General features: G+C 40.3%; 2 protein-coding genes across 2 annotated transcripts; both read right to left on the bottom strand.

Annotated features, from left to right (window-relative positions):
- Positions 1–11,825: 11,825 nt before the first annotated feature.
- LOC138893550 (uncharacterized) lies at positions 11,826–17,784 on the bottom strand. Its single transcript, XM_070178174.1, has 4 exons — positions 17,357–17,784; positions 16,384–17,054; positions 15,908–16,098; positions 11,826–12,422 (listed from the first exon to the last, which is right to left on the bottom strand). The coding sequence occupies exons 1-4, from the start codon at positions 17,782–17,784 to the stop codon at positions 11,826–11,828; spliced, it is 1,887 nt and encodes a 628-aa protein (XP_070034275.1).
- Positions 17,785–17,802: 18 nt separating this feature from the next.
- LOC138893549 (uncharacterized) lies at positions 17,803–18,516 on the bottom strand. The gene is made up of 2 exons (XM_070178172.1): positions 18,203–18,516; positions 17,803–18,037 (listed from the first exon to the last, which is right to left on the bottom strand). Exons 1-2 carry the CDS (start codon positions 18,514–18,516, stop codon positions 17,803–17,805), a joined length of 549 nt encoding a protein of 182 aa, XP_070034273.1.
- Positions 18,517–19,938: the final 1,422 nt, after the last annotated feature.

The following is a 19,938-nucleotide window of genomic DNA, read 5'->3' as shown; positions in this document are numbered from 1 at the left end:
GCTGTGTATTTTCATTCAGACAACTTTGTATTTATTTCAGACCCTTGTATGTATTACTCTAGAAGCTCGTGCACTTGGGGGAAACCGGGTTCAGGGATTAATAGTAGATGTTTTTACGGTTTTAGCTTCCGCATTTATATTTGGATTATTGCAATTAAATCAGTTCTTCTTCATTAATTAAATTTAAATTGTTAAAAAGGGTAAATTATTCTAACGTTGGCTTGCCTAGCAAGTGAAACGTTAGGCGCCATCACGGTCCCGATCGTTAGAATTTCGGGTCATGACAGTTGGTATTAGAGCACTAGGTTACATAGGTCTCACGAGTCACGAGCAAACTTAGTAGAGTATGGAGGATCGGTATAGAGACGTATGTACTTATCTTCCGAAGGCTAGGAACAGTTTCACTTCTATTCTTCTCTGTCGTGCGATTTTATTCTATCATTGCTGATTGGACCCTTCTATTCTATTCTCTCACAGATGGTGAGAATGTGTACCGTATCTTTAGCTGAGTAGTAGCCGGAGCCCCCAGTGGATCTCCTACGAGGGGCAGAGGTCGAGACCAAGGTCATGCTAGAGGCCGAGGCAGGGGTAGAGCTCATCCCAGAGCTCGAGCAGCAACACCAACGGTGGAGCCTCAGGTAGAGTTTGATGAGAAGGTTCCAACCAAGGTTGTGCCTGTCGAACCAGCTCAGGTCCCGGAGTGGTTCATTGCCACCCTAGTGCTTCAGGATGCTTTGGTCCATTTGGTGGGCCTTATGGAGAGTGTGGCCCAGACTGGCGCATTTCCCATGGCATCAGCCGCCTCTCAAGCTAGAGGAGGAGCACAGACTTTGACTACTCACACTCTGGAGCAGATGACTCCCTAGTATCAAACTCCAGCAGCTCATCTAGTCGCAGTAGTTCAGCCGGTTGTTGTGGCACAAGCCGGTGATGGGTCAGCTTTGTCTTCCGAGGCTTTATGAAGATTGGATAGATTTACCAAGCTCTTCCCAGTTCACTTCAGTTGTGCTCCTTCAGAGGATCCCCAGGAGTATCTTGACAGTTGTCATGAGGTGCTATGGAACATGGGTATAATGGAGACCAATGGGGTCGATTTTGCTGCATTTCAGATGTCAGGTTCCGCCAAGAAATGGTGGAGAGATTATTTGTTGACCAGACCAGCTGGATCACAAGCTCTTACTTGGGACCAGTTCTCTCAGCTCTTCCTCGAGAAGTTTCTCCCTATCACTTTGAGAGAGGAGCATCGTCTTCAGTTCGAGCGTCTCCAGCAGAGCAGTATGACTGTTACTCAGTACGAGACCCGTTTTGTGGATTTGGCCCGTCATGCTCTTCTTCTGCTTCCTACCGAGAGACAGAGAGAGAGATGGTGAGGAGGTTTATTGACTGACTTTCTCAGCCTATCAGATTGTAGATGGCTAAGGAGACTGGGAGTGAGATTTATTTTCAGGCGACTGCCAATGTCGCCAAGCGAGTCGAGATGGTTCTTGCTCAGGGAGGTCAGGGGTCTGACAAGAGACATCATCATTCCGATGGGTTCAACGGTGCCTCATCTGGAGGCAGGGGTACTTTTGTAGAGGCCATCCTCCTAGGCCGTTTCATTCAGCGCTTCAGGTGTCCCACAGTGCTTCAGGGAGTCGTGGTCCTTATGTGCCTCATTCTGGCGAGCCAGCCTATAGTACACCACCAGCTCCTATCAGCGCACCCCCTATTCAGAGTTACTACCATGGTCATCCAACCCGTTTGGGTCAGTCTCAGTTTTCACCGGCACAGAACCATGATGGATGTTTTGAGTGTGGTGGTTATGGGTATATCGGGAGAACCTGTCCGAGATTATTGGGCTTCACGCCACAACATCAGGGTTCTTGTGCCATGGTTCCGGCACCAGTTGCTGCACCACCTGCTCAGCCAGCCAGAGGTAGGGGTCAGGCGGCCAGAGGTAGAGGCCAGACTATTAGAGGTGGAGGTCAGGCTGTTAGAGGTGGAGGTCAGGCCCTTAGAGGTGGATGCCAGCCAGCTAGAGGCCATCCCCGGGACGTGGTTTAGAGTAGTAGGCCCCAGCCCAAATGTTATGCTTTTCCATCCAGGCCTGAGGCTGAGTCATCTGACGTTGTTATCACATGTACTGTTTCAATTTGCAGTAGATACGCTTCAATTTTATTTGATCTAGGTTCTACTTACTCCTATGTGTCATCCTATTTTGCTTCATATTTGGTTATGCCTCGTGATTCTTTGAGTGCTCCTGTGTATGTGTCCACACCTGTGGGGGATGCCATTATTGTAGATCGTGTTTATCGTTTGTATGTGGTCACCATTGGGTGTCTTGAGACTAGTGTAGATCTTCTACTTCTTGATATGGTTGATTTTGATGTTATCTTGGGTATGGATTGGTTGTCACCTTATCATGCTATATTGGATTATCACGCCAAAATGGTGACCTTAGCATTGTCGAGGTTGCCTCGATTAGAGTGGAGGGGGGCTCCTGGCCATTCTACCAGCAAGGTTATCTCTTAAGTGAAGGCTCGACATATGGCCGAGAAGGGGTGTCTAGCTTATTTGGCTTATGTCCGCGATTCTAGTGCGGAGGTTCCTTCCATGGATTCAATGCCAGTTGTTCGTGAGTTTCCAGAGGTGTTTCCTGCAGACCTGCCGGGATGCCACCCGACAAGGATATTGATTTCTGTATTGATTTGGCTCTGGGCACTCAGCTCATTTCCATTCCGCCATACCGTATGGCCCCACCAGAGTTGAAAGAATTGAAGGAACAGTTGCAAGATTTTCTTGATAAGGGCTTCATTAGACCTAGTGTCTCACCCTGGGGTGCACATGTGTTTATTGTGAAGAAGAAGGATGGATTGATGAGGATGTGCATAGATTATCGGTAGTTGAACAAAGTCACCATCAAGAACAAGTATCCATTGTTGAGGATTGATGACTTATTTGATCAGCTTTAGGGTGCCAAGGTATTTTCGAAGATTGATTTGAGATATGGCTATCATCAGTTGAGGATTAGGGCATCTGATGTCCCTAAAACAACTTTTCGGACTCGTTACAAGCATTATGAGTTTCTGGTGATGTTTGTTGGGTTGACAAATGCCCCAGCAACATTCATGAATTTGATGAACCGAGTGTTCAAGCCTTATCTGGACTCCTTTGTGATTGTGTTTATTGATGATATCTTGATCTACTCCTGTAGTCGAGAGGAGCATGAGCAACATCTTAGGATTGTGCTTCAGACTCTGAGAGACAACCAATTATATGCTTAATTTTCAAAGTGCAAGTTTTGGTGGGATTCAGTCGCTTTCTTGGGCCACATTGTATCAGCAGAGGGCATTCAGGTAGATCCTAAGAAGATTGAGGCAGTTCAGAACTGGTCTAGACCCACTTCATCCACAAAGATAAGGAGTTTCTAGGGTTTGGCGAGCTATTATCGTCGGTTTATGGAGGGGTTTTCATCTATAGCAGCCCCGTTGACCAGGTTGACCCAGAAGGGTGCCCCATTCAGATGGTCAGACGAGTGTGAGGTGAGCTTTCAGAAGATCAAGACCGCTTTGACTACAACACCGGTGTTGGTGTTGCCCACAGGTTCAGGATCTTATACAGTATATTGTGATGCGTCCCGTGTAGGGCTTAGTGCAGTATTAATACAGGAGGACATGGTGATTGCATATGCGTCGTGGCAGTTGAAGGTTCACGAGAAGAATTACCCTCTTCATGACTTAGAGTTGGCAGCTATTGTTCATGCGCTGAAGATTTGGAGGCACTATCTTTACCTCGTGTCGTGTGAGATATTCACGGATCATCGGAGTTTGCAGTACTTGTTCAAACAAAAGGATCTCAATTTGAGGCAGAGGAGATGGTTGGAGCTATTGAAAGACTATGCTATCACCATTTTATATCATCCCGGAAAGGCCAATGTGGTGGCCGACGCATTGAGTAGAAAGGCGGCGAGAATGGGCAACCTTGCCTTCATTCCAGTCGGTGAGAGGTCGCTTGCATAAGATGTTCAGACTTTAGCCAACCAGTTTGTGAGGTTGGATATTTTAGAGCCCAACCGTGTTCTAGGTTGTACAGTCGCTCGATCTTCTTTGTTTGAGCGCATCAGAGATCGGCAGTATCACGACCCTCATTTGTTGGTCCTTTAGGACATAGTGTGGCACGGTAGTGACAAGCAAGTTACTGTTGGAGATGACGGAGTTTTGAGGATGCAGGGTCGTGTTTGTGTGCCTAATATGGATGGACTTCGTGAGTTGATTCTTTAGGAGGCCCACAGTTCCCGGTATTCTATTCATCCGGGCACCGCCAAGATATATCAGGACTTGTGGCAGCATTATTGGTGGAGGAGGATGAAGAAGGATATAGTTGCTTATGTAGCTCGGTGTCTAAATTGTCAGCAAGTAAAGTATGAGCATCAGAGACCTGGTGGTTTGCTTCAGAAGATAGAGATTCCTGAGTGGAAGTGGGAGCGTATCACTATGGATTTCGTTGTTGGACTCCCACTGACTCAGATGAAGTTCGACGCAGTTTGGGTCATTGTGGACAGGCTGACCAAGTCAGCGCATTTCATTCCTGTGGTAGTTACCTATTCTTCAGAGCGGTTGGTAGAGATTTACATCCGCGAGATCATCCGTCTTCACGGTGTGCATGTGTCTATCATTTCTGATCGAGGTACGCAGTTCACCTCGCACTTCTGGAGGGCAGTACAATGTGAGTTAGGCACGCGAGTTGAGTTGAGCACAATGTTTCATCCTCAGACGGACGTACAGTCCGAGTCACTATTCAGATATTGGAGGATATGCTCCGCGCATGTGTTATAGACTTCGGAGGATCGTGGGATCAGTTCTTGCCCCTTGTAGAGTTCGCCTACAACAACAACTACCAGTTGAGCATTCAGATGGATCCCTATAAGGCATTATTTGGTAGACAATATCGATCGTTGGTTGGATGGTTTAAGCCGGGGGAGGCTCGGTTATTGGGTACAGGTTTGGTGCAGGATGCCTTGGATAAGGTCAATATTATTTCTGATAGACTTCGCACAGCTCAGTCCAGGTAGAAGAGTTATGCCGACCGTAGAGTTCATGATGTTTCATTCATGGTCGGGGAGAGAGTGTTGATCCGGGTATCACACATGAAGGGTGTGATGAGGTTCGGAAAGAAGGGCAAGTTGAGACCTAGGTATATCGGGCCCTTTGAGATTTTGGAGAGAGTGGGAGAAGTGGCTTACAGGCTTTCGTTGCCACCGAGGTTATCATCAGTTTATCTAGTGTTCCATGTGTTCATGCTTCGGAAGTATCACAACGATCTGTCCCATGTGTTAGGTTTCAGCTCTGTCCAGCTGGACAAGGATTTAACTTATAAGGAGGAGCCAGTGGCTATTCTAGCCCGACAGGTTTGTCGATTGAGGTCGAAGAGTTATCCTTCAGTCCGAGTGCAGTGGAGAGGTCAGCCCGTCGAGAAAGATACTTAGGATTCTGAGTCGGACATGCGGAGTAGATATCCCTACCTTTTCACCAGTTCAGGTACTTTTCTATGTCCGTTCGAGGATGAACAGTTATTTTAGAGATGGAGAATGTGATGACCCGATAGGTCATCTTAGGTTTTAAAATCTAATTCTGTGATCCGAAGCCTTAAAAACCCTATTTTTACCCTCCTCAATTTGTGTGAGCAGTCCGGGCGTGTTTTCAGAAAGCTTTTATGTTAAAAACTGTGAAATATAAGAATTTTTGCCAAAAAACTTCATTTGAGTTGACTTCGATCAACATTTTGAGCAAACGGACCCGGATTTATATTTTGACGGTCTCGGTGGGTCCGTATTGTAATTTGGGACCTTGGCGTATGCCCGGAAATGAATTCGGAGGTCCCTAGCCCGAGTTAGTTTTTTTTGTTGAAAATTAAAAGTTTGAAAGATTTATGATATTTAAGAATCGACTGATGTTTGGATTTATTGATATCGGATCCGTATTTTAGTTCCGGAGCCCGGTACAGGTCCACTATATTATTTATGACTTGTCTGTGAAATTTGGTGAGAAATGGAGTTGGTTTGACGTGATTCGAACGTTCAGTTGTCAAAATAGAAGTTTTAAAGTCTTCTTGAAAATTCCTTTGATTTGGTATTCAATTCGTAGTTGTAGGTGTTATTTTGGCGATTTGATCACGCGAGCAAGTTTGTATGATATTTTAGGACGTGTGTGCATGCTTGATTTGAAGCCCCAAGGGCTCGGGTGAGTTTCAGATAGGCTATAGAGTGTTCTGAACTTAGAAAACATAACAGCTGTTGCAACTGATATGCAGACTTCACATTTGCGAAGAGACTATTGCATTTGCGAGCAGTGGGCTGGGGGGAAGACCTTTGCAATTGCGAAGTTTTGATCGCATTTGCGATCCTAGCAGTCCGCATTTGTGAAGGCAGCAAGCATTGCCATTCTTCGTATTTGTGATCAAGCCTGAGTTCGCATTTGCGAACTATTCTTCGCATTTTCAAAGATTGCAGAGGTGTCATATTTCTCGCATTTGGGATGAAATCTTCGCATTTGCGAAGCCCAGGTCGCAAATGCGACATTTACAGCTGAACAAATATGACTTAGACGGGATTTTTGGTTTCATTTCTGAAATTTTCAAAACCCTAAAACATTAGAGGCGATTTTTCCAAGACTTCTTCTTTCCCAAATTGTTAGTAAGTGATTCTAAACTAGTTTCTTTCAATCTTTCATTACATTTCACAAGTTTTTAACCTAAAATCTAGTGTTTTCATGGTGAAAATTTGGGGGTTTGGGTAGAGTTAGGGATTTTTGAGGAATTGGGATTTAGACCTCAAATTGAGGTCGGACTCCAAACCAAATTACATAACCAGGCTCTGGAGTGAATGGGTAATCGGGTTTTGGTCCGAATTTTGGGTTTGGACCAAGCGGGCCCGGGAGTTGACTTTTTCAATAATGACCTAAATTGAATCTTTTGCAATCGTGGGTGATCCCAAAGGGTTAATTTGAATCATTTGGTTGGTAATTTGCTAGATATTGTTGGTTCGGAGGTAGGTTTGAAAGGCAAAGTTGTGGTTGAGCTTTGAGTGGTCTTTAGAGCTAGGTAAGTGTTGTGTCTAACCTTGACTTGAGGGAATTAGGAATCCTCAAACTATTTGCTATGTAAATTTCATGTGAGCGGTGTATATGTGAGGTGACGAGTGCTTATGCGCCACCGAATTATCTGTTTTCCCTGTTTTCCCGTTCTTCTTATATTATCTCTTTCCCTCTCTTAGTTGTTATATGCTCTAAATGTGTTTCCATGCCTAATTGCCACTTGTAGTCATTGTTCCTCCTGTTTATGATATTAGTTCTTTCCATAGTTTCATAATCTCCTACTATTTGTTCAAGTTGGTTTATCTGTACCTTGTAGTTGTAAATTCTGGATTGGTCTCGCTGTGTAGTATTACTTATTCGGATTATCATATTGTACAAAGTTTCCTATTTGTTCAGTGTGGTGTCTTGGAATTGTAAAGGGTTTTTCTATGATTTGAATTGTGAGTTTTACTATGCTTATTGAATACTTGATATTGATATGGTGGGATCGGGTTGCACGCCGCAATAGGTAAAATAAGGGTGGATTGACATGGTGAAATAAGGGTGAATTATGATTCTGATATTGACATATGGTGGGATCGGGTTGCGCACCGCAACATATATATATATATAACTTATTCATTTACTATTGTTGATATCGTTACGGTGAAACAAGGGAGGAATTTGTATTGTCTGGTGGGATCTGGTTGTGCGCCGTAATAACCTATATGTTTCCATTTCTTGAGATGTGTTGGTTTTGTTTTGGTATTTGTAGATGAATTATTAAAGATTGGTGATTCTGGATGATACTGGTTTATTCTTGAGGTTGTGGTTATTATTTTCAGTTGGCTGTTTAATTCTGTTCAATATTTCTATTTTCTATCATTATTATATACTGCGTTCAGGTTGTAGTATAGGTGACCCGCCTTAGCCTCGTCACTACTTCGTCGAGGTTAGGCTTTGCATTTACCATTACATGGGGTCGATTGTACTGATACTACACTCTACACACTGTGCAGAATTCGGAGACGATCCCAGCAGCTACTAGAGAGCTCGGATTGGACAGCCTGCAGAGACTTGAGGTACAACTCCTCAGCGCCCGCAACTCCTGAAGTCCCCGTCTTTATTTTTATTTAGCTGTGTATTTTTATTCAGACAGCTTTGTATATGTATTACTCTAGAAGCTCGTGCACTTGTGACACCAGGTTCAGGGATTCGTAGCAGATGTTTTTACAGTTTTAGCTTCCGCATTTATATTTGGATTATTGCAATTAAATCAGTTCTTCTTCATTAATTAAATTTAAATTGTTAAAAGGGTAAATTATTCTAACGTTGACTTGCCTAGCAAGTGAAATGTTAGGTGTCATCACGGTCTCGATAGTGAAAATTTCGGGTCGTGATAATAAGCTTCCAAAGTCAAATGACGGACAATTGGAATTCCTTTTTTGCGAACGCGAGAGTCTCTTCGTGAACGCGAAGAACAAAGTTCCAGTAGCAAAATCCTTCTCCGCGAATGCAAGAGGCTCCTCGCGAACGCGAAGAACAATATGAGACATCAGAAAACCAGCAACCAAAAGTAGCCCAAAATGATCCGATAACACCCGAAACATACCCGAAACACACCCGAGGCCCATGGGACTCCAACCAAATATACCAACAAGTTCATACGAACTTAGTCGAGGCCTCAAATCACATCAAACAACAATAAAACACGAATTGCACCCCAATTCAAGCCTAATGAAACTAAGAAATTCCAACTTTTTCATTCGATGTCGAAACCTATCAAATCAAGTCAGATTGACCTCAAATTTTGGACACAAGTCATAAATGACATAACTGATCCATTCCAATTTCCAGAATTGAATTTTGACCCCGATATCAAAAATTTAGCTCCCCGATCAAACTTCCAAACTTAAATTTCTATTTTAGCCATTTCAAGCCTAATTTAGCTACGAGCCTCCAAATAATTTTTCGGACATGCTCCTAAGTTCGAAATCACCATACAGAGCTATTGAAATCATCAAAACTTGATTTTGGGGTTGTTTACATATAAGTCAACATCCGATTAACCTTTTTAACTTAAGCTTTAAATCATGAACTTCATTCTTCCAAACCAACTCCGAAATACCTGAAAACCAAAACCGACAATTCACACAAGTCATAATACATCGTATGAAACTATTCAAGACTTCAAAAAGTTGAAAAGAGCGTAAATGCCCAAAACGACTGGTCAGATCGTTACACTGAAGTTTCAGATAATAAACCCGGAAGACCAAGAAAGAGCAGGAAAAAAGGTATAGATGAACCAACAAGGTGAGGAGGTTTGACTATCCTCATGAATGCAACAACTGTCATGAGATCGGACACAATAAAAAGACATGCAAAAATCCTAGTAAGTCAAGGCAAAAAAAGAATTGTTGAGGTATTTCTCTTGATTAGCTTAAGCTTTTTATTTTTCCTCTTTTTTCTTTTATGATTTTAAGCTACTTGTCACAACTCGTTCTTTTTTATACTTGATTTGGCTTTTCTTGGTGTTCAATGGAACAATGGAAGAGGTGCTAATGGTGTCAGTGAGCTTAATAAGTTGCCCACTAATCCTAGAGGTTGGAAAATAGGAATAGAAAGAGAGATAAATAATATAAGCTATGGTAGAGCAACAACTAGAGCCAGGGGAGCAACTACCTTGCAGTCCATGAACGGTAGAGGCAGGGGTAGAGGAAGAGCGAGAGGAATGAGAAAGAAAAATAAACATGGTCCATATTGTGGAATAAGGAACTAGAATGGCATCAGAACGTCAAACATGAACCAATTTGTACTTGCCTCACAGGTAATAATAGGGTATTTTTCATACCATATGTTAATAATAGATGTTTTATCAATAATTTTCTATCCTAATTGTAATTTTTGATTTTCAAGGTTCAACCACCTAGACAAAGTCAAATTGCTTCTTCAGCTATACAACTTGGAACATCTCCATTGCACAGGCAATCAACACCTTTTGGAGATGCTATTTTCTCAACTCAAGCATCAGCAACTGGACGAGTTGTGCAAAATAGTGTAGGAAACTCATATAGTGAGTGGGATAGCATCCTTGACTTTGCATCTAGGATGTTCGTTGATTAATAGTCCAAATTGTGATAGATCATCTAATTTTCTCAATTTCTGTTACAATTGAAGTTCTTTGGTATTTATATTTAATCAAGGTATATATAGGTTGGAACATTTGTTTTTAGCAAATAGACCACCAGGCATGCTGCCTAGTTATTTTTATATTTAATAATTCCCAAATTGGGTCAAACTTATACATTGTTCAAATAAAACACACAAAGAAAACGAAAAAAAGCCAATGCCAACTGCTACCAAATACAATGTAGCAGTAGCGTAAAGATAGATGGCAAGTACAAAGGTAGTAATTTGAAACGTCCAAATGTTGCCGATGAAAATGAATTCACACACCAATTACAAACAATTTATTGTAGCACCTACAAAGCTCTCACCAGGTGTCATTTATTGCAATCCAAAAGAGTAGGTATGTACAGATCCATAAGTTCTAATGCAAAGCATTTCAGGCATCTTCACTTTGGGGTTGAAGTCCTCCAGCATCATTGTTGATACAGAACACTTGCATTTGATATTTCTTTTGCTTTAGATCCGGTTTACTGTGGTATATTTTGACAAACATCCCAGTTATGTGGAAATGACTCTTATCCAGATATTCGTTGAAGTGCCATAAGATGTCCAGCGCATCCAATGAATGAATATTCCTTTGTTGTATACTAAAAGGTTCGAAATAACAGAGGCCGTTATCAGGTGTTGTGCAGATACAGTAAAGCTTATTTTTCTTGTGAAGTTTTGCTCTGTTGATGTAGTTGTAGAAGCTCACTTGTAGTTGTGTCCTCAATGAATACATATGTATTAGTGCTTGTGATACCCTGCAGTGTACCAAGATATGTAGAGCAAAGTGAGGATAGCTTTCAGTTTTTTGAATCTGTTGGGAGATCTTCACTGTTGAAGTAATGATGATGTAATATGTTGAACAACCCCCACAATGAGCATGTTAACATTCTAATACCACTGGGATTTGACACAACAAGAGATAGAAAGTCAATATCTTCAAAACAAAATGAGTTACAGTAGTGTGTGGTCCAGAAACAGTACCGATCCATATTGATGTGAATTCTGGTTTCAATGTTCTTGCAGCTGTAGCAGTACATGATGATTATTCTGTGAAGTTTTGGTCTGTTGTTGTAATTGTTTAAGTAGTGTTACAGTTTTAGGGTCTTATGAGTTTGTGCTGCTGAAATCAAAAAACACTGCAGATGCCTCAAGAGTGTGAGCTTATATCCGGATCCTGCAAAATGTAGCAAACAAGTTATGAAGAAAGATTCCTCTCCCAGGTTCTTGTGTGTTCTGGGAGCACTGACAAGGGTGTAGTTGTATGTAGACAAACAACTCCCAAAATCATACAATACCTCCCAAACCACAGCAACAAAATTCCATTTGTTGCAGTGTAGCATGGTTGACATCTTGACGGACATGATGGGGAAGTAATAACAGTACTATAGAAGAAGCAGTAGACGACATACATTGGTATATGGTTGTGCATTAGCAGCTATAATCAACAAGTAAAGTGTCTTCCAATACTCCGATGCATCAACCACACAAAGTGCAGTAAATAAAACCAATATCAATTTGTATGAAGGCATATCAATACAGAGTGTTACTGATTGTTGTTTGAGATATGAAGTCAGTGGTTACAGATGTTGAAAATGTATGTCATGGTACAGATCCTCTGTTTCTTGCCACTCTAATCCTTAGATTTGGTATTTGGCTCTTGTCGTAATTGATTAGTGACCTAGCAGCAACAGGGAAGTCGTAGAAAGATTTGAATTCTAGTGTACCTGCAAAAGAGAATACTAAGTTAGCTAGAAAATCTGCCACTGCATTGCCTTCCCTGAAGACATGCTGAAGAATGACATTGAACTGCCCTTTTATTTTATTAATCTTCTTCAGTTCTTTGTTGATACTCCAAGGAACTGCCCATTGACCTTCAGTAATCGTTTTTAAGACCAGTGAGTTTGTTTTAATTATCATAGGATGCAGCTGATTTTGAAAATAGTACAATATGCCTTCCATTAATGCCTTTGCCTCAGTGACCAAACTTGTTGATACCCCTATCTGCTCTGCCTTCACAAATATAACATCCCCTGTAGAATCTCTTACGCAAAACTCATAGGAGCTTAGTCTTTGATTTCCTCGAGAATCCCCATCAGTATTGCATTTGAACCATCTTGCATCGGGCATCTGCCAAGTAACTCTTTTGGTAATAATAATTGGTTTATAAGCTTCAAAAAACTTAATCTTATTTGTCCACTGTAAAGGTATATTTTGCATCCAATTATACCTTACTTTATCCAGATAATGTAGAGTATTATTAACCTCGTGCACTACCATGTTGAATCAAGTAGCTTTTTCTCCATGTTTAATTGTGTTCCTCATTTTCCATAGTTCCCATGAAATAATTGTCGGGGTTGCCTGGTGTAACGACCCGGCCGGTCGTTTTGAGAATTTAAGTCCCGATCGGCGGCATAAGACCCTGAGTAGGTTCATATTATGTTTATTGACTTATGTGCATGGTTGATTTCAGTTACCGGATAATTTAGAGTGATTTGGGACACTTAGTCCTTAAAACAGAAGCTTAAGTCTTAGGATTTTGACCGTAGTCGGAACATTGTGAAAACGACTTTGGAATGGAGTTCCGTCCATTCCATTATCTCCGTTGGATGATTTTGGACTTAGGATCATGTTCGAACTGTGAATTTGAGGTCTGTAGCTGATTTAGGCTTGAAATGGCGAAAGTTAAATTTTTAGAGATTTGGATTGGAAGTGGACTTTTTGATATCAGGGTCGGAATGCGATTCCGAGAATTAGAACATCTCCGTTATATTATTTGGAACTTGCATGCAAAATTTGACGTCATTCCGGGTTGGTTTGATAGGTTTCAGCACGAGTTTTCGAAGTTGGAATTTTTAGAAGTTCATAAGTCCGATTCATGGTGCGATTTGTAGTTTTGACGTTGTTTGATGTGATTTGATACCTCAAGCGAGTCCGTGTTAGGTTATGGAACTTGTTTGTGTGTTTAGATGGGGTCCCGGGGGCCTCGGGTGTGTTCCAGATGGGTTACAGGTCATTTTCCCTATTTTTGAACTGATGGTTCTAGGTCATTTACCCGATTCCGAGACGTGGGCTCGGTTCGACTTTTTAGGGCGGATTTCAGAATTTTTGTTAAAGTAATGATTTCATTAATTCAATGAGTCTATTATGGTTGTATTCATGATATGCAATTGTGTTTGGCTAGATTTGGGCCATTCAGAGTCGGATAATCGAGGAAAGGGCATTCTTACAGACTGATTGAGCTTGGCTCGAGGTAAGTATCTTGCCTAACTTCATGTGGGGAAACTACCCCTTAGGATTTGAGTCTTCTATGCTAATTGTAGTTCGTGTACGCGAGGTGACAAGTACGTGCCCAGACTTATTTATGGAAAATTGGCCTTTTAGGGATTCTTAGGTCCTTATATTCATTGAATATGCAGTTTTTCTCGTTATGATTACGTTTCTTAATTTCCAGTTTCACTTCTACTTGCTTTAATTAGAATTAATTACTTCATGATCCACTCTTTTTGTTTGTTTGATTCATATGTGCCTTAACTGAAATTGTATCTCTTCTATTGACGTGTTGTCTTTTCCCTAACTGCTTATCTTTATCTGAAATTATAATTATCTCTTCTCTAATTATTCATCCTTAATTGAGGCAAATGATTATCCTTATACTGCTTATCCTTAATTGGAGATGTTGTATCTCTCTCTTAATTGGCCAACCTTAAAAGAAGTTAGATATCCTATATTTTAGTTGACCTGTTTTATTTGGAATTATTTGACTCGTGTTAGCTTCCATATTGTTGAAATGTATATTGTGGGATCTTTTCTACATATTAGTTTTCCCTTGTTGAGTTGTTCTCTTTACGCCTAGCATTCGTTACTGTGGTTATTCCTTGTGAATTGGTTCTACCATTTCTTGTGATTTAAAGTTCTTGAGTTGATTTACTTGTCGTACTTTGTATTATTTCCATTGTTACTGTTATTCTTGTTGTGGTGATGCACGAGGTTTCTGCCGTGCGGTTGTTATTATTGTGATGCACGAGGTTTCTGCCGTGCGGTTGTTGTTATGGGATCGCACGAGGTTTATGCCGTGCTATTATTACTATTGATATTTGCACATGCGGCGTGACAAGACGGGTTATATATGTATATGTGGGTTGCGCATATGGCGAGATAAGGTGGGAACATTGTTATGCATGTGTGGCGAGACAAGGCGGGCACTTACCTTATTATTGCACACGTGGCGAGACAAGGTGGGATGTGTCAGGGATTGATTTATGATGATTGTGATGGCCTGGGGGCGTTGTTGTTGTTGATATTTGTGTAGTGGTACACGTACCTATGTGTGCTTTATCTTGTGAAAGCTATGAGAAAATATTCTACGTAATGTCCCGTTCTTTTTACTTATGCTTATTTGTCACTATGGACTATGTTAAGACACTTGCACAAGCATACACGTAGTTAAGAACTCTTATCAGATAAGTGGTGTTATTGATATTGTTGAGCATAGATGCTCACCCTTGTTTACTTGCCTTCTATGTGAGAATGGCTCTATTGGCACATGAGTCGCCAATGCGATTATGAGATGTTATGAGGGCACATGATGCCAAGTGTTAGGGTTCAGGTATTGAGACCCATGAGTTGTGATTTGTCCGAGGTTGTATCTCGTGGAGTTGTTGACTAAAACCTGATGTAAACGCGGTTGTAGTTGCTGAGTTATTACTTGTCCTTGTTGTATTTGTGATTCCGGATTTAGGTTGTGTTCCATTCACTTTTCTGTGTCATTTTCATGATATTCCGCTGATACTTGTTGTTTCCTTTCTTATTGCCATTACTTTATTATGAGCCATATTTCATAGTCTTTATGTAGATATCATATTTCTGCTGTTCATATACTTATACTTGTTCAGTTTATTAGACCAGTGGGTGTCTTGATTGTTCCTCGTCACTACTCCACCGAGGTTAGTCTTGATACTTATTGGGAACCGCTGTGGTGTGCTCACTCTGCACTTCTGTATATTTTTGTGCATATCCAGGTATTTGTCGTTAGCAGCTGTGCGGGTCGTTGCTGTGGAGACTCAAGGTAAACCTGCTGCTACGTTCGCAGGCTTCAGAGTCACCTTCAAGTTTTCATTTTGCACTGTTTATTCTTATTTCTGGATAGTTATATTTAGAACTTTTCTAGCAAACACTCTGTAGAGCTTATGACTTATACTACTAGTTTTGGGAATTGTAAGAGATTTTTATTTAAATTGCTAGATGTTATTTAAATAATGTTGTTGTTTCAATTAACATTAGGCTTACCTAGTCCCTATGACTAGGTGCCATCACGATACCAAACGGAGGAAAAATTGGGTCGTGACGCCTGGTATAGTGGCCTTAACTTTGGACAACATTCAGCATTCCACCATGCTCTAATCACTTGATGAAGCTGTATCAAATTGACCACAATTCCAACAACCTGTAAGAAGACCTTCCACACTCTTGATGCAGTTGAACTTGTGAGGAAAATATGCTTTAAAGTTTCTTATTGTGGGGGAAAGCAGCACCAATATTTTGAAGCCATATGATAACAATTTCTTCTCCACAAATCATCTATTGGAATCATTTATTTTGAATGGTAGGCCCTTAGTTCAAAGGTTTTTTTGTTCATGATTAGTTGGTTCCCTATGCCTCACAATGTTCCATGCACTACTAACTGTAAATTTACCTGAAGTCGTTGGCATCAATTTAGGTGTATCCCATTTTGCATCAGTATCATCAAAGCAAATTACTTGCTTTATGTGATATGCTATATCTTCTAGAAATGTATGATGTAGCAACAGATCATCCCATCCATTCTCTATTCTCAACTGTGCCACCTCATGGAGTTCTTCTTTGATGTTGAAATCTGGAGGTACAACATGGTATAATGCTCCAATACCAGTCCAATTTTCATGCCAGACATTTGTAGAGCCTTTATTAATTTTTCAAAGTATTTCATGCTCCACCTCTTCCCTAGCTTTTAAAATTTTCCTCCAAACATGTGATCCATCTTTGAATTGTACTAATGTAGGGATTTACTTCTTGCAGTATTTATTCCACATAAAATTGGACCACAAAGACTTAGTCGTTCTGAAATCCCACCATAATTTTGCAAACATCGATCTTGAAACATCAAATAGAGACCTAAAACCTAATTCGCCTTCTTTCTTTGGCAGACACAAGTTTAGCCACTTTGTCCAGTGCCTACTTCTTCTTTCTTCGTTAGTACTCCAGAAGAATCTAGCAAACATCTTGTGTAAGTGTTCTAGAACGTTGTCAGGAGGATCCAAGACTGACAGAATGTGTGTAGGTAAACTTTGAAGCACACTGGTTATAAGTGTAGCCTTACCCCCAATGTACAGTAGTTTCCCTTTGTAGGAGTGAAGTTTTGCCTCCACCTTACTTGTGAGATCGTTATAGTAGTCCTTCCTTATCCTTGTGTATAACATTGGACATCCTAAGTTTGTGAATAGGAAGGACCCCTTTTGGAAACTAGTTATAGAGCCAACAGAATCAGATAAGTTCCTTCCCACCTTTGTATGCATGTAGTAAGAACTTTTTGATTTGTTGATTAGTTGACCATAGATCTGTTCGTACTTTGTGAGTACTTCCATTACTTTCTGTAATGAGTATGGGTCCGCAGATGAAAATATTATTGTATCATCTGCATAAGACAAGTGGTTTAGAGGATCTGTCCACTTTGACATTCCAAATCCAATGAAATTCCTGTCTAAGAATAGCTTATTCAGTGATCTTGATAGGACCTCTGCTGATAGAATGAACAATGCAGGAGACAAAGGATCTCCTTGCTTCACTCCTCTACTGGATTTGAAAAACCATGATGTTTACCCGTTTATTAGCACTGAATACCAATTATTGATCAATAAGTTTCCTATCATGTTGATAAAATGCTCAGCAAACCCCATTTTTCTCAAAACCCATAGTAAATATTTTCAATTAACTCTGTCATATGCCTTTGCCATATCAAGCTTGATTACCACATTTGCTGGTTTTCCTCTCATCCTTATATCAATGATGATTTCTTGTGTGAGCAGGATATTTTCAAAGATACTCCTTCCTTTCATAAAGCCAGATTGGTTTGGAAAAATCAAGGATGGTAATACCTTCTCCATTCTATTGTATAATACCATGGATATGACCTTGCTGATAAAATTACTAAGACTGTGGGTCTTAGATCTGAGAAGGTTTGTACTTGTGGTTTCTTAGGCAGTAACACCAAGTTAGTATGTGTTATGGATTTTGGTAGTGAAGCCCCTCTATAAACAGCTTTAACCATCATAAAGATGTCTGCTCCCACAATGTCCCAGCACTTTTGGTGGAATAATCCAGTGAAACCATCAACTCCACTTGCACTATCACCAGACAATGCGAAAACTGCTTTCTTTACTTCTTCTAGAGTAGGATACCTGCATAGCTCTAAGTTATAATCAGTTGTCACCATTGAAGGTACATTGTTAAGAAGTTCAAAGCATGTAGTATCACTTTCTTGTGTAAATTGGTTCTTGAAAAACTCTACAGTAGTAGTAGCCATAAGATCCTGGCTTTCAAGCTAATTCCCATCTTCGTTCTGAATCCTTTTGAGTTTAACTTTCTGCCGCTTACCATTGACATGATTGTGAAACAATCTTGTGTTTCTATCACCTTCAGCAAACCAGTTCAATCCTGCCTTTTGTTTCCAGTATTGCTCTTCAATGCTCAGGTATTTTTTCAGTTCAGCTTGTGCTCGTTGAAGGACAATCCTGTTTTGAATTGTCGGTTCCTCCTCAAATAGAATCTCCTTAACTCTGACAATATCTTACATAATAGCAAGTTGTTTGAAGATATCCCCAAAAGTAAGTTTACTCCATTGTGAAAGTGCTGATTTTAGTCCCCTTAATTTCTGTTTGAACATCAAGAAAGGATCACCAATAAAATCAGTCACCCAGTTTTGCCTCATCACTTATGTGAACGTGTCATGAGTAGACCAGAAGTTAAGGAACTTAAAATGCTTAACAAATTTCATAGCTTCCTGTCCAAAACTCCTCAGCAACGGTGCATGATCTGAGCCTGTCCTTATTAGATGTTGAACTTCTAGATTTGGTAAGAGATTCTGGTAAGAGAGGTTGACAAAGATCCTATCAAGCCACTTGAAGATGCATTGGTCATTTGGTCGACCATTCCACCAAATGAAAGGGCTACCATTATATCCAATGTCAAACAAACCACAGGAATTCACACAGAAGGCAAAGTCTTCATATTCAGAGGGTATATTGGAAGACCTCATATCTTTTCATCTTCATGTAAGACCATATTGAAATCACCTCCAACTATCCAAGGCATATCCATATCAGCTGCTAAGTAATATAGATAGTCCCCCAGTTCTAGTCTTTCAAGCGATGAACATTTGGCATACACGAAGGTCATGGTATTTTTTAATATATTCAATGAGTGATTGAGTTTATTCCAACATGTTCATTATTTCCCTATAACAACTGAAGTTATTTGGTACTTATATTTATTTAATGGCAGGGAAGTATGTTCATTTTTTTTAAGTTACTAGAATGTATTAGTGCTTTTTCATTTTTAAACTTTGTTCTTGTAGTCATGTGGTATGCACTTCATCTTTCAGTATGTTCATTATTCATTATGTGGTGCCTTATAGAATGGTCTAAAGCCATGTAGGGGAAGACACATTCTACTAGCGACGATATATGATTAACGTTTTGTGAAATTTCCTGTGCGGTGCCATTTTGTTCATTCTGGGATTTATGGGAATAAAGCCGAGTACTCTTGCTACATGGACAAAAGCTCTAAGGGAGAGTTGAGATGCCCTTGAAATTTACTTCATATTTTGAGTACAAGGAGGTTATTGTTCCCATTCAAAAGGTAAAGGGGTATAGTTTCTCAACCTTTAAAGGTTAAGGGGGTACATTGGATTCCATAAGGGGGTTGCCGTTCCCATTCAAAATGTGAAGGAGTTATAATTTTCCAAGCCTTAAAAGTTAAGGGGGTAAACTGGATTTTACTCGGAAAATAATTATATGACTATTCGTACATATTAGGCAAATCATTAAATGATTGTCCCTTAATATTCGAAAAATAATTAAATGACAATTCCTATATATTAGGAAAATAACAAAAATTACTACTTTGTCCAATATAAAATATATTCTTAAAGGGTAGAAAAGGCAAATGACATTTCGCTAAAGGCCTTCGTGCTTTTAATATAGTACTAGTATTAGAGTACGCGCGTTGCGCGTATACCCCATACTAATAAATTTAAAATTCTAAAGAATCACAGAAAAAGTAATGATGATTATTGCTATTATATTAGGAAAATTCTAATGATGATTATTGCTATTAGTCGTAATCTCTTATTTTGCATTTATGCCATTCTGAGTGGGTTGCTCTAATGGTGAACATCCTCCACTTCCAACCAAGAGGTTGTGAGTTCGAGTCACCCCAAGAGCAAGGTGGAGAGTTTTTGGAGGGAGGGAGCCGAGGGTCTATCGAAAATAGCCTCTCTACCCCAAGGTAGGGGTAAGGTCTGCGTACACACTACCCTCCCCAGACCCTACTAATGAGATTATACTGGGTTATTATTGTTGTATTGTTGTTGCCATTCTGTTGATCAAAGGTTTTGATTCACTCTAAATCATAATGTCAGGTTTATAATACATATATAACCAAAATTAAATCCATTGAG

The sequence above is a fragment of the Nicotiana tomentosiformis genome, chromosome 6 (assembly GCF_000390325.3).
Source record: "Nicotiana tomentosiformis chromosome 6, ASM39032v3, whole genome shotgun sequence".
NCBI classification, from domain to species: domain Eukaryota; kingdom Viridiplantae; phylum Streptophyta; class Magnoliopsida; order Solanales; family Solanaceae; genus Nicotiana; species Nicotiana tomentosiformis.
This window is presented reverse-complemented; position numbering and strand designations above follow the sequence as displayed.